Below are 20,637 nucleotides of genomic sequence, written 5' to 3'. Positions count from 1 at the left end.
CTGCTCACCACCACCACCAAAGAATGTTTATATGATACATTACTCAGCATAACAGATATAAACTATCAAGTTCTTTCCCACAGATTGTACAAAGTTACAATATAAAAAAAGGGAAAAAAATCTAAACCATACTTGATAAAACCATTTCCTGCACTAATCAACTCTATCAACCAAAAAATAAATGGCTAAAAATAATTAATCTGTGATTATTTCCAGGTAGCTAGTTGACAGTATGCCACTATTATGCCAACAGTGATATGCAGACATACTCCAATCACTTTAGGTAGCATTTTATTCAAAGTAAAATGCTCCCTTTTTCAGTAATACTTACAAGTGAAGTAGACAGCACTAAGTTAACTGTTGTTTCTGGAATCCAGGGAAGGCTGCTCACCTATTTTAGGTTTCCTGTCATGGCATTGTATTGAACCACTGACACCTACAGGCATAATTGCACATATTTATTCAAGAAATATCTGTGCAGGTTCCCTGTTATAAGACAAGAAACCTCTGAGGATAAGCAGTGGAAGTGCCTTGGACAGCCTGATTTATTGGCAAGGTACACATGAACCCAATGCAGATGGCACAGGAATCCCATTTCACATGAAGTATTTCCCCCCATTCACCCCAACAAAACTGCAGCTAACAAGTAAATAAAATTCCTTCTGCATAGCCTGGGGTTCCCTAAGCCTGTATCATTATTCTGGTTTGACCCTGATATAAAGAAGTAGGCAACACATGAATTTCTTTCAATTAAAGACCCCCAAAGATACACTGCCTACACACCTTCCCTATAGATTTGAAACTCTTACTGCCTCCAAAAGCTACTGCTCTGAAGATAATCACAAGGTAGTGTGATGCATTATTAAGTACACTCATTTATCATCTCTGGTCTTATATTTGACTATTTACCACTAACTTTATTTCATTATATATAATAAGAAAGCTATATTTGGAAAGTACTTTAGAAAATATTCAGGGCTCAGGGAAAATTAGTTTGAAATTAAGGAACGCTACTTACTTCACCTAACTTTAGGCAAACTGCAGGATAGAAAAGTAACTCTATCCCTCAAGAACATGTATGAAAATCAAAAATAGCTATTTTTTAGACAAGATTTTTAAGAATTAACTAATTATCTGGTCCAGTAAGAATGACTCTACCAGACTTTCCACAGAATTATGCTTTCTCCATAACCAGTGCTAGCAAACACAGGGCACAAAAGTTAAGCCTTCTGAATGAACCATTTCGCCCTTTGTTAACTTTGCAAAGGTTATTTAAGAAAACAGGTAAATGTGGCAAATCAGGCCAACACCAGCTGTAAGATTAAGGGATGCAAGGTCGCTCTTACTTGACCAAAAAGAAACTTATCATTTTATGAAGTACTGACTGCCCCAAATCACCAGAGTACCTGTAACACTGCTTATGAAGCCTCGGCAATGGCTAGGCTTGAGTTACCTTTCTCTGGCCCAGGTGAGGGAAGCAATCTATAAAAATGTACTCATTACCTCTTCTTGTCTAAAGCCAGGCTTCTTGTCTGTCTTTTATTACTTTTCCTGACATGTTCTGAGGTCATCTTCAGAGCAGCCGTCAACAAGCAAAGAAAAACAGCCCTTGCCTTGTGTCAGTGCTACTGAAGTTATTGCCCGGCCGGAGGAGGCCCCTCCCTGCTCATTCCTCCCAGCCATGTACAGGCTGTGCCTGCTCTCACTGCTTGTTTCCCTGGCTATCAGGGATACCAGCAGCCCAGATGATGGGAAACACGGCTCAGAAAAGGATTTCTAACACGCCATGCTGAGCACTAAACTCATTTCAGTCCCGGTAACAATTTGTCTGCAAACAGCACAATAGATTTGTCTCAGTCCCCACTCAAAGCAATTTCACCAGTTTTTCAATACAGCTTTGGAAAAGCTCAGGATGGTAACGGAGCAGCACATGAAAATCGTGGCAGCTACACATTTGGAGCCTATGCCCCCTTGCAGTGGTGCTCAGCGGGAACCCCACAGAGGACTACTGACAGAGGTCAGCACAAAACCATCTATGACACAACTTACTGGCCTCCTTCTTCATGGAGGAGGATGTCAAGGCCAATGACTATCTGTGAAGTTGAAATGGCCACCGAGCTACCCAGCATTATCTCACCCTAGTAGTTTTGTATGTACTTGTTCCTGACAACAACTTCAAGTTCGAGGTTATTAAATGATCTAAACAAATGAACATGAGTCAAAGTGAAAATCAGTTATGAAAAGACGTATTTTCTTTTCCCCAAAATGCAGAATCCAGAAAGGTTCATTTTATAAATGAAATGTGGTTGCAAGATACAGAACACCTCCTTGCTTTTTAACGGTGACTTGTAAGAAAACAAGACCTGCGTACACAGGCACAATATGGGTCCCAAACAAGCAAAAATGGGTCTAAATCTAGAAACATTCCCCTCACCTGTGACTGTTCACATGCCTGTCAGTTACTCCCAGGTCTCTCAATAAGGATACAGAAGGATTTCCTGCAACAATAGTGTCTTTCTTTTTTTTATATACAACTGCGGAAAACGCTGCTTATCAATCTCATAATAAATATTGCATCCAGAAAGAGTTGAGACTTCTAAGTATATATCCTTAGTGCCCCTAAACATGTTTTTTTTCTCAAAATATAGTACTCTTGCTTCAGTATTAAAAATCAAAGAGCTGGTACTCAGCATCACAAGGTAGGCACTCACCTCACAAGAGAGCACAGAAAATTAGATGACAGATTTAGCGTAATTTACGTAACTGCTGGATTTTAGTTCAATGTCAGCACATTGCCACATCTGAAGTTTGAAAGATACACAGACTTAGCACAGTATTGTTTAATACATATTTAAATAATAGCTGATAGCACACTTTTCAGACAGTTTATTTCTTTTAAAAGAAATCAAAGAACCTTCTCCATGTTAAATTCATTGCCATGTCATGCAATAAATGTGCTCATTCATTTCAAATACCATTTTTTTTTTATTCCAAGGGACCACATTTCAGATGATCCACACTCTTGCAGATTGTGCTAGTTTCCATGCAGGACTGAGCATTCCTGATGATGAAACTTTTAAAGCTTCCTCAATAGATAAACAAAATATCTGATTTAGATCAAGCATAAAAGATGCTTTAAATACTTTCAACACTTGGTCTACTGCAAAGTTGATGCTGTAATTAGTACCTGTCTGCCATTCTTTTATTTTAACAAATACAAAAAATTGAGGAAACTATTACAATTATTAAAGAAAAAAAATATTAACACCTGGTTTAGCAATAATATTAAGTACAGCATACATAACGTGACTGTACAACTGCATTTGAAAGCACTTCAGCTTTAGTGAAATACAGACTTGATAATTTTCCCCATTTCTTCCTCCTCCAACTTGGTCCTTCATTATTTCCAGGTTACAAGAATAAATAGAAAAGTATGTGAGAGGAAGTGTGAATCTATAGTACAAATGCCTTCATCAAAGTAAATTTATGAGATAGGATTAGATCTCTTACAACCAGAGCCAGAAGTAAAATAACTTATTTACATTGCTCTTTCATTCACTAATCCTCTTTGCAAAGGGCTTTTTGCTACACAACTCAAAAAACCTCTAATTCCAAAAATTATTGGCAGAAAAATGGGGGGAAAGAAGGAAGAGAGAATATAAAACCACCAACATATTATACAGATACATTTAAAGGCTTTTGCTTTAAATATTTCTTATTATTTAGCCTTTTCCTTTAAAACCTTTCATAGCTTCTTTGACCCAGAAGAACATCATTTCTCTTGTATACACACAGTGGCTTGCAATGCTGAAAAAGCTTTCTTTAACTGTTCCCATAGCAACCAAAATCATTCTTTGTATTTAATTTTTGCCTGTTCAAATACAATCTGTTTTTGTACCTAGAATCAGTGGGTTTGCCATCTGAATTATGGATTCCCTGAAGTCTATCAGGCATTCGTTATAAATTCAGGTTTGCTTTATATAATTTGAAATTTAAAGCATTTACTACAATTTAGTATTTAGTACTAAAATAAAGTAATTCAGGAAGAAGAATGTAGATAGCACAAACCTGGAAGCATCAAATATTATTTTGAACACATGAATTTTAGTAACTTCAACTTTAAATATGAAGAAAAACAAGCCTTGCTAGAGTGCATATCAAAATTCCCTACCTGAATAGGACTATGACTCCTTTTTAAACTATGGCTCAGCTTTGTGATTCATTCCTGTTACATATCCAGACTGAATTCCAAGCCCTCTGAATGTATTCCTGGTTTTAGGTGACATCTTTGAAAAACAGAAGTCATTTCTGGGAGAATAAATGAAGAATGATGATTTGCCTGCTTAAGATTTCTTAAATAATCTGGCTTGTATCAGCACTGTATTTATTCTCTGACTTTAATCTACAGCGTAATTAAGAGTAGGGCACTTGCAGATAGTACTTGTTATTACAATTACACACCTTACTTGCATAGTTCCATTTCAAGTCCATTTGATAGCAAACACTAGTTTTCTGTGTATTTGTTCCCACAACACAGGCACAGGATTTAGAAAGCAATAGGTAATCTTACTTCTGAACACCTGTGCTTTCTCACTGACCCATAAATGTTATTTTCTATTTTCTCCATAAATGATCCCAAATAGAGTGCACTGTTCCTTGGAGAAGAAAATGAAGAGGTTCTTATTTACTTATTTTAGAGTGTTGAAGTACACTTTGTCAGAATTGATAACAAATAGTCAATATAGCAATGTTTATCTACACTGTATCTCTGAAAATGTTTGTCTAGAACATCTAAATTTTTCCAGTCAAAAGTTTCAATCACTTCTATTTATACAGGTCCAGACAAGAAATAGAAAAATGACATTAGAACATTAGATTAAGTTTTAAAAGGGATCACAAAAATAAGGCCCAAAATGCAGCCCTATTAATAGGAAGCTGTTGTAGGACAAAATAACTTGGCATCACCTTACCATTTAGTTCTTCTGTCAAAAAGGAGTTCTGTTTCTCCTGCTCTGCCTTTAAACTGTGTGCACGTGACCTTCTAGATCAATGCAATCAAAACATCAAGAAACGTGTTTTAAAATCATTCTTAAATCTTGTCATTGTTTATTCCAGGTTGTTTTGTGGCTCTGACTTGAGGTCTCTGTCACTTTGCACCTATGGCTGACAGGAGAGATGAGTCCCGTTCAACTTCACATCTTCTAAACCAGTAACCTGGGCACATATTAAAACTGTACATAAATATGTCGATTTTACAAAAGGACATAATAACAAGGTAACTGGAAGTGAGGCTGGAATGCTCCTGAAAAATCAGTATTAAAAAGTTTGAATAAAGGGTTGGGGATGGAGCAGTAGATCAGTAGAAAAATTAGAGGAACATTACCATATTTTTGGATGAATACCCTATAGGCTTTCTGCATAAACAAATGAATAAACAGACAGATAAAGAGTTTTATCAAGAGTACACTTTATAAGCATGACTAATTAAAACATGGGGAAGTTTACCTCAAAGCTACCTCCCTTTTCTCCCTGCCTGTGCTTCCCTTGATTTTTCCCAATAGCTCACTCCTAGTAGCCTCCTATCTATATTTCCCTCCTCCTACTTACACTGCTCATCAAAGGAATCCTCTTGGGATTAGGGAGATGCACTGAACATATAAAACAGCTGATCTGGGAGGAAAAAGGGGTTGGAACCTATCATATTTTGATGGATATCTACTTGTTTTTGAAAATGTCGCATCACACTTACGATGAAAGCATTGGCCTCCTTTACTTTCCCCGCTTCTATTTTTTTGAAGATGTTTATTAAAGCTGTACACAAGCTGATGTTGTGGGCTGCTGCGATGGAAGCTCTAAATCTGGATTATTACTAATATTAGGTGGATATATCTGCAATACATGCTGTTACACATTTAATCAATGTAGCAGCAGTGAATATTTTTTTGATGTGCAACTAAAGCTACAAACTACTCCTTTATGTAATGATAAAGAGAGGATTAGAATACCAAAACCAAAACAATTGGAGTGAAATCCAGCCACATCCACAAAGAACTAGTAAATGGATCTGGAAACACATGAAATACTTAAGAGATTCAGCACAGGAAAAGAAAACCAAAAAATATTCTTCCTTCACAAACATCTTTTTAGATGGTAGCTACTGCAGCTATTATTGACAAAAAGCAGCTGGGCCAGTTGATGTTCTTAGTATAAGAGAGCTTAATCCTGCTCCTGGAGCACAGGAGGAAAAACTTACACTTGTACTCACTTTGTAACTGTACAGACAGTTCTTGAAGCATTCAGCCCTTTTAAATTCACTTATCTGGTACAATATTTTGTCCTTACAGCTTAACTTTACTCCAATATAATTGCAAATTTATGTCTCAATCCAACTGCACTGACACTGCATGTGTCCTAGTGTGATGATGCACAGTCTTTTCACTTTTATTTCTTCTGCTTCCCACCTGCCCATTTCCCATCTTCCTTTTCATTGGTTTTTTTATCTTTTATAAATCCCATATGGTGGCCAACACAGCCAGTGCATCGACTGGAAAAAAACAGGAAGGTGAAGAGAAGATAAAGAAAGAAAGATAGCACTTCTCCTTTTTTAGCTATAGTCTTCCACCTCTGCTATCAGTAAATCCATGCAAGTAAAAATAACATATTCAGTACTCACTGCAAACATAGATTTTGATAGGTTATTAAAATTACTGCTCCCAGGGCTATTCACAAATACACTGAAAAATGTACATGGTAGAGAAAGAGGAATATTGCCTCTATTTCTTTGTTACCTCCAGGAAAAAAAAATAAGAACAAAACAAACTGAAGCTAGAGGTGGGGATAAGGAGATTGTTCTTAAAATTATTTCTGTCCTCCTCTAATATCTCTTTTTTACTCAGCAAAACAGACCAAAACTTGCTCCTAGAAATACTAATATTTAGATTAAGCACACTTCTGGAACATCCTTCTCAATGTAGTTGTGCTAAACAAAAAGTGAGTTCCTCCTGACAGTATGTGAAACATAGCATGCAGGTATATATGTTTTTTTCACATAATTCATTCCCCTCTAGGATGCAGGTACTATCTCAACTTTAAGCACCATGAAGCACTCTATATATTTTTAAGCATTATGCTGATTGAACCTACATTTGCTCCAGTAGTATTCCTATTTAAGTCATGATAATACAACTCAAGAGTAGTGTATTTTCTAACAAAGCTAACCCTAACATAGCTACTGCACAGGATGATGGTTTTCAGGAATGTTCTGCAAAGTAACTGGTTTAGAAAACCCCTCAATAAGTCAGTAACACCACCACCACAACACCATTATTTTTCACCCATCAGATTCAAAAGAATACCTGACAATGCCTTCACTGGAATCGTACAATGAGCTATTAAACAGCACAGTACAGTAGTCCAATACCTACACCATGCAATTATAAATGCAAATCTACCTAGTTTTTCTGTGACATCCCTCATTTCTTCACCTTCCCATGACAGTAAGAAATTTATAAGAAATGCTGTTCTTTGTTATGCTTCAGCGATATTATTAAATTACTGTGAAAGTGAAACAAATACATTTCTGCTATGTACTTGCACTGTTTTTTCTACTTTTAACCTACAACACATTTGTCTAACCAAGTAAAGTACTTTGCAATCCTAGCATTACATGTACAAGTGTATTTCCTTCATATTTTTTCTTTTTATGATGCTTTAATTGTTCACAAGTAATAACATAGTTGATTAATTTTTATATTTGATGCTGCAATTATGTTTTGAAATCTAATTTGTAAGAACTGAGGCGATACTTTAATACAAACACCACAGGCTTCTAAATTAAAAAACAAATGATCCCCTGGTCCCTCCTCCCCCACCACCCCACCTTCATCTCTTCAGCAGTTAGATAATGTTTCTGTTAGACTATTGTTTCTGCTGCACAAAGGTACAGACCCAAACCTGCCGTAATTTCCTTGTGAGATGATAAAATACAATTTCTGGCTGTGTCTCAGACAGAACTTCAGTTACAGTTTACTAACAGCCCATGCTTTTACAGACCAGAAAGTATAATTCTGTTTCTGGAGTGGTTCCTATGACTGAGCACTTCCACTTAAGTTAGTGAAAGGCTGAGTTAAAGAAGTTTAATAACTGTTTGCCCCGATTTTACAGCAAAATAATTTCTGTATACTTTCAAGATTTTGGATGTACAAGAAAAAGGAATAAAATGGGCACAGCTAGCACTTCTCTCATTATCCCCACTTGAGTGAAATGGGCTTGCTCCTGAATCTCTTGGTTCTGTACTTTAAAAGCCTCTTCCTTCAGTGAGGCTTCACAGCAACTGTAAGTTCTCATTAGGCAACACCAGGAATCGAGGTTAACAACAGGATCTAACATTGCCTTCCCAACCGATGCAGGATGCTACAGGAACTGATCACTGAAATACAAATTCAACAACCCCTATATGATCTAACTTTACACTCAGACTATCCAAAAAATGGCTTTTCTGAAGTGAAGGAGAAGTCCAGACAGTAAGGCCATTATTTTGAGGATTCCTTGTGCTGCCCTGAAATCAAGTGCCTTCAGCCCCTTCAATTTACCTGGTAAATAAAAACTGTACATCTCCTTTAATACATGAAACTGAGGGCGTAACAATGCTTGTTCTGAGTGTCTATGCTGGACATGAATTTAGACTGGCCGAAAATGAAGCCTGCTTTTTCTTTTAAATCCAAAGTCAGTAAGTGAGTCATGTTCCACATGCCCAGCTGTAGCCCTGCCTCTGACACTGTACCTGATTGGCTTTGCAGTCATCCCAGCAGACCACGGGTGTGCTCTTCAGGACTTAGGCAGCTGCCACATTAGACAATGGAAAACTCCGTCGTTTTATTAGCATAACAAACGCTGTAAGTGACTAACGCTACAACTTAGAACAGCAGCTCTTCAGATGGAGATCTCCAGATAAAACAATTTCTTTTCAACTGCCTAAGCCTGTCTCAAACATCTCTGCCTGCATTACCTATAGTAACCCTCCTTTTCAAGGTCGATTGAACCAGGTAAGATTTTATTTACTTCAACTACATCTCCTTTTAGACTTCTTCTAGACATAAAGGTATTTTGATATATATATAATAATTTCTATTTCATCACAAAGCAAAAATCGCAGCACAAAATTAAAATTCAAAACTGTGTCTTATGGTTTATTGTTTTAATTAAAACAGACATGCCAGGAGTATTTTGCAATGATTACTCAAGGCTATCAGTTTAGAAGAGTTCTTGGTTGCCAAGTGCGAGACTCCTACTTTGGATTTAATTTGATACTGGTGGTCTGATTTGTAATTCTCACTTACATAAATAAAGCAGACACTTCTGACACTACAGTACACATAAGATAAAATCTTCACTCTGGAACCAAGTCTACGTTAAGCACCTGCCCATATATATATGTAACAAAGGCATATTTTCAAATAAGCTCTCTAAATAAATAGTGCACAATTACTTATCTTGATGTATCTATTTCAGGGAAATCTGTGGATGTGAAGGACAAGCAAATCACATAATTAAAGCTTCCTCTATTGCAGAAGTGCCTGGTGGAGAACGTGATGATTCACAGAGAACAGAGAAAAGAAGGATGCATGGGAATGCATAGATTTTAACTTCATTTACAAGTTAAAAAATTTTCTCAGGTCTGATAAATAAATGGATAATTTACTCCAAAGGACATTCTTTTTAGGGTGATGGCCAAAACTGGAATGACATTATGGTATCATAAAGGTATAGAATTTTACAGATATGAATGAAACAAAGTGATCTTACGTTAGGCAAAGCTGTTTTCTAAATGTCACTGTGATTTGGTGACAATGTTTTTCTTACGCTGACTTCAGATCTAGTTCAGAAATTGTACTTGTAGATGCAGTTATGTTGTTGACTGCTTGCTCTTAAAGCAGGGGAAATTTGTGTTCCAGATTACTGTAACTGCACTGTCCTTTGTTTGTGCAGTTCAGTGTTTTAAATCAGCTTTGGCCACACTCTCTGCCAATGTACATTACAGTAACTATATTTTGACTCCAGAAGTTCTATTCAAATTTTCACCATTTGGTGCTCAGAAACATCAACAGCAAAGTTGTATTATCCCTACACATTTTTATTTCCTGAATTTTCTTTTATTACTGAAGACTAGCTACACAATGATACAATGCCCTCATCTCATTTTGAGGTTACCATCATCTCAACTAGAAAACTCTGTTATTTTCTTGATCCTCCACATTTTGATTCAACGTGACCTCATGAAGCACCTTGCTTAACATTCCATCCTATATCTTTTTACCAAGTTGAGTTCAGTCACACTAGCAATACTTAAAGGGAAATGATTGAAGCACTCATAGTTTATGGTGCATTAGAAACCAAATCTCTTCTCATAGGGAAGAGGAAGCTTTCCAAACAACGACTTGCAAAGGATCAAAGCTTTCTTGGTAGGGCAATAGATAAAATCTACATACCACCTTTCCTCCATAGGACAACTGCCATTACTCCTCTGCCTCCTGCATTATTCACCAGCACACAGGAAAAGACAGGAGTTGAACTACAAAATATTGAAAATACTAAGTACCGTAACTGCAATTAGTGGCTCTCAAAAACCAGCTTATTCAACATTTGCAACTCATGATCAAATTAAAGTGTACAGAACTGCTTAATCCCTTGGCTGCAAATAACTTCCTCAGATATTTAAATAACACATGTAGATTGCTTTCTTGTCAATCTCTCCTATAAATTGGAGATGGGTGCAGTGACTGAGAAGGAACGTGAGAACTCCCCGTTCTATAACCAGATAGAAGTTTTCTTCCATATTCACTTTGCAGTGCAATTGTATTTCCTTTGCACAACTGTTACTTATGTTATAATTGATTTTACAAAATCATTCTCATTTTTGCAGTGGCTGGACACAGGGAAAAGAAGCAAAAGAGTTTGGATTTTTGTTTTGTTTTTCTTCAAAGCAAACAGAAAGAAGTTACGAATTTGAGCAGCCTAGACAAGAGGCAATGTCAGGCAGGATTTTCAACTAACTAGCAGACAATAAAAGAAGTGTAAATTCAGTATTTTTACTACTTTCTGAAAAGTTTCCCATTTCAAAGAAGACAAGAGTAAAGCAAAATAACTTATTTTCCCATTATGTGCAAAAAGCAATACAGGATGTACAAGGACACCATGTGACAGATAACACAGTAAATAGAAATTTTCAGTTCCCCTTGAAGTTGCTAAATAGAGCTTAAAGACTAACTAGCAAAACAGATAAAAGAATGTAAAAGTAGACCACTGACAGCATAAACACACTGCTTATGTTTACTCCATTTCAAAGTACCTGCTTTAAAGAAATGGATATAAATTCTACCTCTCATACCTGTTATCACTAAAATGTAGTGGTGGAGAGCACAGTGCAATCCAGCTGATGTCTCAGGTTTTTCAGCTGAGCTGGAATCACAGCTCTCAAAGTATTGTCATTCCAGAGCAACACGGGGCATCCCTATTCTCTGCATTACCCAAAGAGCGATACATGCTTCCATACCCCACTGTCCCAATCATGTTTTATCCAGTTTTCCAAACAAGTGTGAAAAGCGTTCCTTTTTCACATTACTGGAAGATGCCTTTTTGAAAGGACTGTCAGAGCATTCACGAATCGTGATGTGGACACCACTACCTGACAACCTGTCTGCTTTAGAGACCACACTTCACATCACCACTGAGGAGCTGTAAGGACCTAAACTGTGTTTGAGACAGGCAAATGTGATTTTAAGACCACATAAGGACTTTGCCATGAGATAAGCACAGGATGCAGTGGCAGGGTGGCCTGGCTCCAGGCCTGGCACATCCTGGGTAATGCATCCAGACAAGGGCTCCCACTGTGGCAAACTGTGGAGCAGCAACTGCTTGTGCACATATTGCTGGGATCACCTCAAGCCCTCGTTTACAGCTTAATTTGGGCAGAGGCATCTCTCAATAACAGGATCGCAACAGAAGCAGCAAAAATTACAGAGGTAAGATAACCACACTGTTACATCAACGGGAAGAAACTTCCCTGGAATTTACCAAAAACGAAAAACAAAAATTAGAGGGGAAAAAAAAATTAGAAGAAAACCTACAACTGAATAAGTGAAGAATTATACATAATCAGCTTGGTTATAATTTCTTTTGAAAGGAATTAGGCAAGGCTGCAAGAGTCAAAAAGGATTACCAGTCTTCTGATGGAACAATTATATTTTTACAGCTTGAAACAGAGAGGGAAAAAAGCTCCTAAATTTTGGAATATGCTTACTGCAGCTAATACATTTAGACTATATATGCACCAAAATCTTCCTAGATTCCAATCTATATCAGTACCAAAGTCCTGGGTTGGCATCTGTACTAAACAGTGCTGAACAGAATGGCATTAAAGCAGTAACTCTCCCCCTTAGCACCCTGCTTCCATCAGCAAGCACCCAGGTAGTCACTGTGACTCCAAGAAGCTTTCTCATGTATTTGAACTCGTGTAAAAATCTTGCTCAGGTAAGTACAGTTGCAAGGTACAAGTGGAACAGCTTTGGCACAAACAGAATATTGGAAATACTCACTTCATAGGCTCATTCAGGCATTTATCAGAAAAAAAAATTACTTGATCTTAAGTGTCTGAAGAGTTGTCAAATGATCTGTGATATTTAGAATCATAAAATAAAATCACAGAATACATTTGAGTTGGCAAGGACCTTTAAAGCCCATCTTATCCAATCCTTCTGCAATAAACAGGGACACCTAGATCAGGTTGCTCAGGTCCCCATCCAACACACCTTGAATGTCCCTAGGGATGGGAAATCCACAACTTCTCTGGACAACCTGTTCCAGTGTTTAACCACCTTCATTACAAAAACCTTCTTCCTTAGATCCAGTCTGAATTTACCTTCTTTCAGTTTAAAAACATTACCTCTTTTTGGTAATTAAAATATTTCTGACACAAAAAAGAGTTCTCAAATTAGTGTGGCTGCTTCATGACATAACATGATCTGTACCTCAACACTTTAACAGCAAATAAATCTTTAAATAAAAATCAAAATCAGAAATGTGACAGCAGCTGAAGTACTAATGCACAAAACACCTTTAAATTGGCCAGCTCAGAGCACTGCATGTTGTCAAAGCTATTCTGAACTGCAGGGCAGTCATATCCAAAGAAACTAATCAAAGTACATATGTACCAGCTTAACTTTAAATCTTTAAATAAAATGGTGCACCTGAGTTTCACTATAGTTTTTCCATGCACTAGTAGCACATTAATGGTTTTCTGTGTTTACATATGAACATCACGCAGCAGCAGAACACTGTCTGCTCAGGGACACATGTGTCTTAGACACTTCTTTTTCCACACTGCCCCTTGCAGGCTGACTTTTCAGCTGAGCATTTGCCCAGTGAAACTGAAGCTGAATTGATTTACAGCATAACATACAGTACCCTGGGCCATGCTTCCTCATAAGAACTTGAAATGGAAGGGAAGATTCCTCATGCCATTGCTCTGTGCCACCAGCTGATTTACTTATATGCAAATTCAGATAGGAAGGACTAAAATTAGGACTCTGTAAGCAGAACTCGCTGTTCAAAATGTTCCAATTGTTTTAGCATCTGGGCACCTTAGAGAACAACTGACTGATGTATCACTATGGCAACACAAAGAGGCCTCAATAACTTCAACTATTATGATAGAAAGAGGTTTTAAAGTCTTGTATTTCTACAAAATATAGCAAAGTTAATGCAACATCCTAGACAACATGGAGGGCTGAGAAGACAAAGTAAGGCAGAGCTCACATTACTTATTTTTCACCCTGACCTCACACCGATCATGTATTTCTCTGCCTCGGTGTCTGTTGTGGAGTGGAAAGACAAAAACCACAAAGGCATGCTCTGCCTCTTGCCAAATCCACCCCTGGTGAATAACTGAGGGAGGGATTTTGCCCAGTGCACAAGCAACGAGTCAGCAATTACCTGCATATCACTATGAAATGACTCCCTGGTGAAATGGCTTGAGCTTCCAATAAAAAATACAGGGGAGGGAAAAAAAATTAGCCTTTTACTCCTGCAATCCTGGTAAGATCTAATCACTGACAAAATGTCGTTTAGCTTTGCTGCTACCACTTCTGGCACCATTTGCTGCTTACAAAAAAATACATTAAGCAAATACATTATTTAAAAACACTAAACAGCTTCTTTCTAAAACAAAATAACATCATTAATCAAATAGTACACAAGTAGTATTAAAAGCTTTTTTTTTTTCCTCTGCCCAGTCTTCACAGCTTCTTGAGTCCTAAAGCTCTTGGATATAATTTTACTGTGGCATACAAGATTATTTTAAATTATTTGTATCTGTTTAACATTTTATTACCATTAATATGCATTTTATCTGGTTTGGATTACACACTTTCTTATGTACCTTTAGAAAACATTAGTTAGTCTAAACATACTTTGTACCTGTAGGGTCTGAAGGCAGAAACTTCTCCCTACAGGACCTCGATGACTGACCACTGCTCATCATCACTGTGATAGGCATAGTTTTTAGACATGCAAGTCAAAACCATACAAACAAAGATAAGCATAAAAATCAAAGAATCAATGTTTTTTCCCATATGAGTATCAATAGCTATAATCCACACGTGCAGACCAGCTCATACATTCTTGCATTCCAGTTAATGGAATTCAACAAGTGTCAAGGGCATGTCTGCATTGGAGACAGATAACACTGGGATACTTATACACACAGGAATTAGGATCTGTTTCGCTTCCATTAACTGGATATGAAGAAAACTACCTCCATGTGGGAAGCACAAGGTGAAATGGGAGATGTGAACAGTAGCTGATGTTTTGTTCATAATGCTGGAGATTTTCTTGAAGCTGCATGCTTTCACCTCCCTACTATTACTTCGAAGGTTTCTACAAAATGTACTGAATTCCAGTTGCAAACTTTTTCAAGCAAGATGGTTCTGTTTCATCTCCAATGTACTTTTCAGAAATGTTGGTCTAAAAATACTAATACACGGATGCAGTTTCATATGGAGAAGTTCAAATACATTTAATCTATTTAAGCACAAGGTGGCTTCGCATCGAAAGAATTCCAGAGCCACAGGTCGTATTTTTAAATATGAGTATCAAAAGAGTAGCAGAGGTTAGAGTGTGTTTCTGAGACCTCTGAGTGCTTAAGACAAGCTTTACTTGTGTCTGTGTTCTTAGAAGATATCACTAATCAGGTTGTAAAAAAAAATAAAAATAAAAACCCAAACACCAAAAATCGAGGAGGTGGCTTCATTCAGCACATGCTAAACAGATACCAGAGTTTCCTACTTTGAATTTGTAAGGGATTATTAAATGCTGAATCTCATCACAGTGGATGAAAAAGCCAATCAAACAACAGTGCAGGTTTGCCTTTTAGCAAAGAGAAGAAAAAATGTTCTGTGCTGCTTTGAGCTAACCAGAAAGGTTATTCTGGACTTCAGCACAGTATTTTGCAGCCCAGTGCTTTTCAAATCCCTTGGTATTCAGAGAGCCACACAACTGAATCACTACAACAATTAGATGCTAACAGCATTTCAGACATAAGGCCTTTGCAGTAATACCTAGACAATAGGTAACATACTGTATTAAATTTTGAGTACAGGTAAACTAGATGAAATGGGTTTATCACCACATTGAAAAAGATACCACAGTCAGATACAAACTTAAGTCACAGACAGATCTGTAGCAATATCATATCCCATCTAATCTACTCTAATCCACCAGTGGTGTTTTGGATGTTTCAGTGGTTTCTGGGGATGTGAGGGGATGTTTTAATTTTCTTACAGTAATAGGCATGCAAGCCAGGACTCCACAGACAAGTCCAAAGCTAAATTTGTACATACCAAGAGAAGCAGAAAACTAAATATAAGTGGTAAGTACAGCAATGATGTTATCCATTGTCATGTTTTTTAATACCTTCCACATTTTAAAAGGCACAGACCCCAAGTTTGTGTTGTGATAAAACCTTACAATTTTTTTTTTTCTTTCTCTTCATGAGAACAAAATTATTTCTATTCTCCAAGGACACAATCATTAAGAAATAACCATCCTGCCTGGTATTGCAAGGCAAATGTTACTGTGCATTCTGTGGTTATGATTCTCATCTAATGCAAGATACCAAAACACAGTCTAATTAAGTAGACAGAATTTCCCTGGAAGAACACTACCACACTTTTGAAGATGCCATCATATCTTGTATCACAGTGGTAAAATGGTCACTGGAAAATACTGAAATATCTCAGATAAACTGAGCATTTACGTATCATAAAAATCAAGTACTTGTAAGAATGAAAGGCCTATTTAAACAAAAAAAATCACCTTGTCAAACCTGTTAAAAAGTCAGTATCTCAGAGTACACACGCCCACTCCCTCTATATATGTCATTACCAAAAGTCTTGGGAAAAAATGTAGGCTAATGAACAGAAGCAGCAGCTTAGCCTCAGGCCAGTTTCTTCTTTTGGAAACACCTATGAAAGCCCTGATGAAAGAGAAAGGAGGGAGTATATGCATATCCAGAAGAAGGAATCTGGCCAGTTGTTTAAATTGCACTTGTAAAAGCTTGTGTTATTTGAATAACTCACTGTTTGGACACATCAGGCATGATCATCTGTTCTTTTTTCCTTGTATCCACTGTCGTCTCTACAGGGGTAAGTACTACAGCAGCACATGAGACTATTGACTGGTATGAGTCCTCCCGGCACACTGCAAAGACAAAAAATATCAGTGTTAAACAGTGAACTCAGCTTCTACTTTAAGGGAGAAAAAAAAAAGAAACAATAGATTCGTGCTGTGATTAACACAAATGCAAATGATTAATCAGACTTCACTGTGGTCACATGCAATGGAAATGCCATTGTTTTTCACTTTTCCTAACATGCTTACTTTGCACTTTTTTTGCCACTGACTGATCATTCACTAAGTTTTACGTAGCACAAGATCTGCTGTCAGTCTGCTCTAGCTCACTGGTGTGTCTGAATCCTAAAAGGACTTCTATTTCATAAATGACACCAGAATATGATTCACTTCTTAGTTCTTTTTCATCACAGACTGAAAATAAGAGTGAAAATAATGGGTGGTTTCCAGGCAAACCTCCCACCTTCAAATATTTTAGACTTTGTAAGAAAATAGATTTGAAAAAATCTAATTAGTGATTTATTTTTCACCTTTTACTGTTATGACTCACTTTACTCCAAAAAGGCCAAATCCAAGTGGTCTAGAAGTGGTAACTGATATACTGAGTCATGCTTTCTTTTAATAAAAATTGTATCTGTATTACTGTGCTGAATGTTACAACTTAGACAATATTTAGAACTGGAAGAATGATCCGTGGCTCAATTAGCACTAATAAATGAATACCCAAAAGTTTCTGACCTCTGAGAGATAATTGTGTATGTTACAAGTCATACACATTCTTAAATTCTGAATTTTAAGTGCCACTAGTAATTCAGCTTTTAGCAGCGACCATTCCTACTGATTTTGAAGCTATAGATTTCCTTTACAGCCAAGGTATGCCTTTCTGAAAAAAATACAAGCTGGAATTAAGAGTTAGTTTTATTGAACAAAGCATGACAGCTTCTTATATTTGGTACTTTAATGTATAATGTGGTGGCCTATGTTTAAAAAGAAAGACACACAGTATTTTATAACACACAGAACTATTTCATAGAGTGCACACAAGCACACAAATTCAATAACATCGCCTGTAAAACCAGAATGACTGTGGCAAACTCTCAGCCATTCAAAACCAGAAAGAACACATTTCACAAGTACATACATTTATGCAGGATTGGTACAGCTGGGAATTCTGAACTGTGACATTTATTTATTATTATTCCATTCTCCACAATCATGTGCTTCCTTATTGCCCACAGACAACATGTCTTTGGCACAGCCTGTGCTCCCCTTACAAAAGAAGCAAAACTGGAGTAAAACTTCACTTACATTGTCCTGACTAGGTGAAGAAGAGCTAATTGTGCCATTTTACCCCGAGGGCACGAATTACCTTCAGCCCAAACTCAGCACACACCAACAGGACACACTGGTGCTCCACAAACCCCCTGAAACACTAACAGGAACTTGTCAGGGCCGGTTATTTCTACAAATGTCTTTTTTTGCTTTCTGAGCAGTTCTGAGCCATTCAGCAGGCAGCACAAATGGCTGAGCACAGGCAGCTGTCAGGAAGGAAACCTTTCAGGGAGTGCTTGTAATTGCATTTTATTCATCTGATGTTGTCCAGTATTGTTTATGCTTGTATTTTAAATACTAATGTGCACACTGTGCTAAGTGACTAAGGCACCTAAGGTGACCAGTACTGACCAGTATTGAAGCCTCACCTTCCCTATTTTTTTGGAATCAGCATTACTCAATCCTTTGTCACTATCATGGACACACATCTCCAAAACATGGTCATACACAAAGAGAACTTTCTATATTGACTACAGGCATGAAAGTAGGATTTGTGTTATAGCTTGATGCACAACAGATCAAGATGAAACTAATGCAAACTACAATGAACTAAAGAGACAACATAAGAAAAATGGAATGTTAGGTGATTTTACATCCTACTATATCATGTACAATCAGTAGACTACCTACTAGCATGCATGATTCTGCTGGGTAGGCACCAAGTAATTTATAAAAAAGTATTTTCTCATTACAACCAGCAACTGAATATGTGCAAATAAGAACATTTATGTCTCTTAGTCTCTTTATTTACAGTCAAACAATTGCAAAAAGATAGGCTTGTCATAGTGCACCACTGATATTCAGTACCTGAATTTTAACCAAGCACTGATAAAACAGGGAGCATAAAGGATGAAGCACATAACATATTTTTCTTCAGAAGACCTGTCGTACTACTTGAATATCAAGTTATTACTTTAGAACTTGTAAAAGGGCTGGTGACAAGCATCACAGGGGAGGGTATGCCCTAGATCAGGCACTGTCCATCAGAGCAGATACAAAGAAAGATAAAAGAGGGAATCATGAGTAACAAAGAAGACACTGCTAGTCTCCCACTCCTTACAGAAATTTCACGAATGAATTACACTGTGAAATTGCTTTTGTTTAATAATAAATGCTACACAGACATTGTATAATCCCCTAATTTACAGCTGAAGACAAACCCAGTGGTCATCCAGTGATTGGAGCTCATGGAATTTATTATCCCCCCTATTCCAAACAGCAGTACTCTTTGGTCTTGCTTTTGAAAACCACTACAATTCCTCCTTTTTATCTCAAGTCTCTGTGCACAGTCATAAGTCATTATGGGACAGTATAATTAACTAAAATGTCATGAAATAGCAATGGCACAGCAGCAAGTAATTCTCACCTAGTGAAGTGTATGCTCTTACTATCTGTTCGTAACGTGCATTAAAATAATGAGAACATGCTTGAATACGGACTCTCAATTTTAACACTGATGGGGATGGACATTGTTTTACTTTAGATTGTTTGCATTTTACATTCCAAACTCAACTCTTAAGTGTAGCTTCATTTCTACACCTTCATTTTTTAATCTACAAGTGGCTTACATTACCCCAAAAAAGACTATTCGTGATGTCTACATGCTGTACTCTTTATGAATCAAAGTCTGTTCGAGCCTCAAAACATCACAAATATCAGAAAAGCAATTATTCTAAGGGATTCCTCCTTTTAATCATGAATCCTCTCACGCGTCCAACTCACTCCTTAACATCCAGAAAGGACTTAAAAATTTAGCCTTCCCACATGAATCAGTAAGGAAAGCAGAATTTTCAGTCATCTGAGCTAGTGCTTGGCAAAGCCATCAATGTAATCAGCTGGCTCAGCCTATTACATTATTCCTGATGCATACCTCCAGAAGGGTGGAAAAAACTGTACAAGCTACCAACAAGGGGAACAATCAGCCAATTTCACACTACCTGTAGCAGTTTCTTTAAGAAACTAACATTTAGTATGTCAGAATGTGTTATACAGTGAATACCTTCAGAAAAAAAAAAGCAATTTGCATGCAAGTGAGATGGTATTTTTCAGTCCTTTATTCGCAATTCAACCATTACATGAACAAGCTAAGATTTGCAGTGAAATAACACAATTGGAGGAACATCGTTACTATGTGTTACTCTATGTTAAAGAAGCATATTTTTCTCAGTGAAACAAAAGACACTGTCTACCAATTACAAGTCATGCAAAGGAGAACTCTACAGAAAGGGAAAACAATCCAAGTTCACAGACTACTATTCTAAAGATCTGTACTACTTTTCAAGCTGCACAGTTTCTCCCCAGATCCTTCAGTTTAATGACACATACAGCTTGTTTTCTTCCATCGCCAAGTGTTTTAAAAGTACCCCATACATTTATCACTAAGAGTGCTGGCTTGGCTTTACCCTAGCTGGTTTAAGCAGTCCCAGAACATCACTCACTATCAAAACAGATCTTTACATCTGGAGAAGAAAAACAATAGCGCTTTTTTTCCCTTTGCTGTTTCTTTCAAGAACGATGAGAATGACTAATTAAACATTTTTCTTCTACTTTGAACCAACCAGTGAAAAAATTTTAATTCCCTAAATAGTAGGACAGTAGAAAGCCTTCAACAGCTACTAAATA

At 37.1% G+C, this 20,637-nt stretch overlaps 1 protein-coding gene across 1 annotated transcript in view; it reads right to left on the bottom strand.

Moving 5' to 3' along the window:
• CCSER1 (coiled-coil serine rich protein 1) overlaps nt 1–20,637 on the bottom strand; it is a gene marked incomplete at both ends in the record, with an annotated part of 543,822 nt that overhangs the window by 439,843 nt on the left and 83,342 nt on the right. The window contains one exon of the mRNA XM_082281877.1: nt 16,632–16,752. Within this exon, the coding sequence (XP_082138003.1) occupies nt 16,632–16,752 (121 nt within the window). The remainder of the gene's footprint in view (nt 1–16,631; nt 16,753–20,637) is intronic.

The sequence above is a fragment of the Coloeus monedula genome (assembly GCF_965178545.1).
Source record: "Coloeus monedula genome assembly, chromosome: 5".
Lineage (NCBI taxonomy): Eukaryota > Metazoa > Chordata > Aves > Passeriformes > Corvidae > Coloeus > Coloeus monedula.
This window is presented reverse-complemented; position numbering and strand designations above follow the sequence as displayed.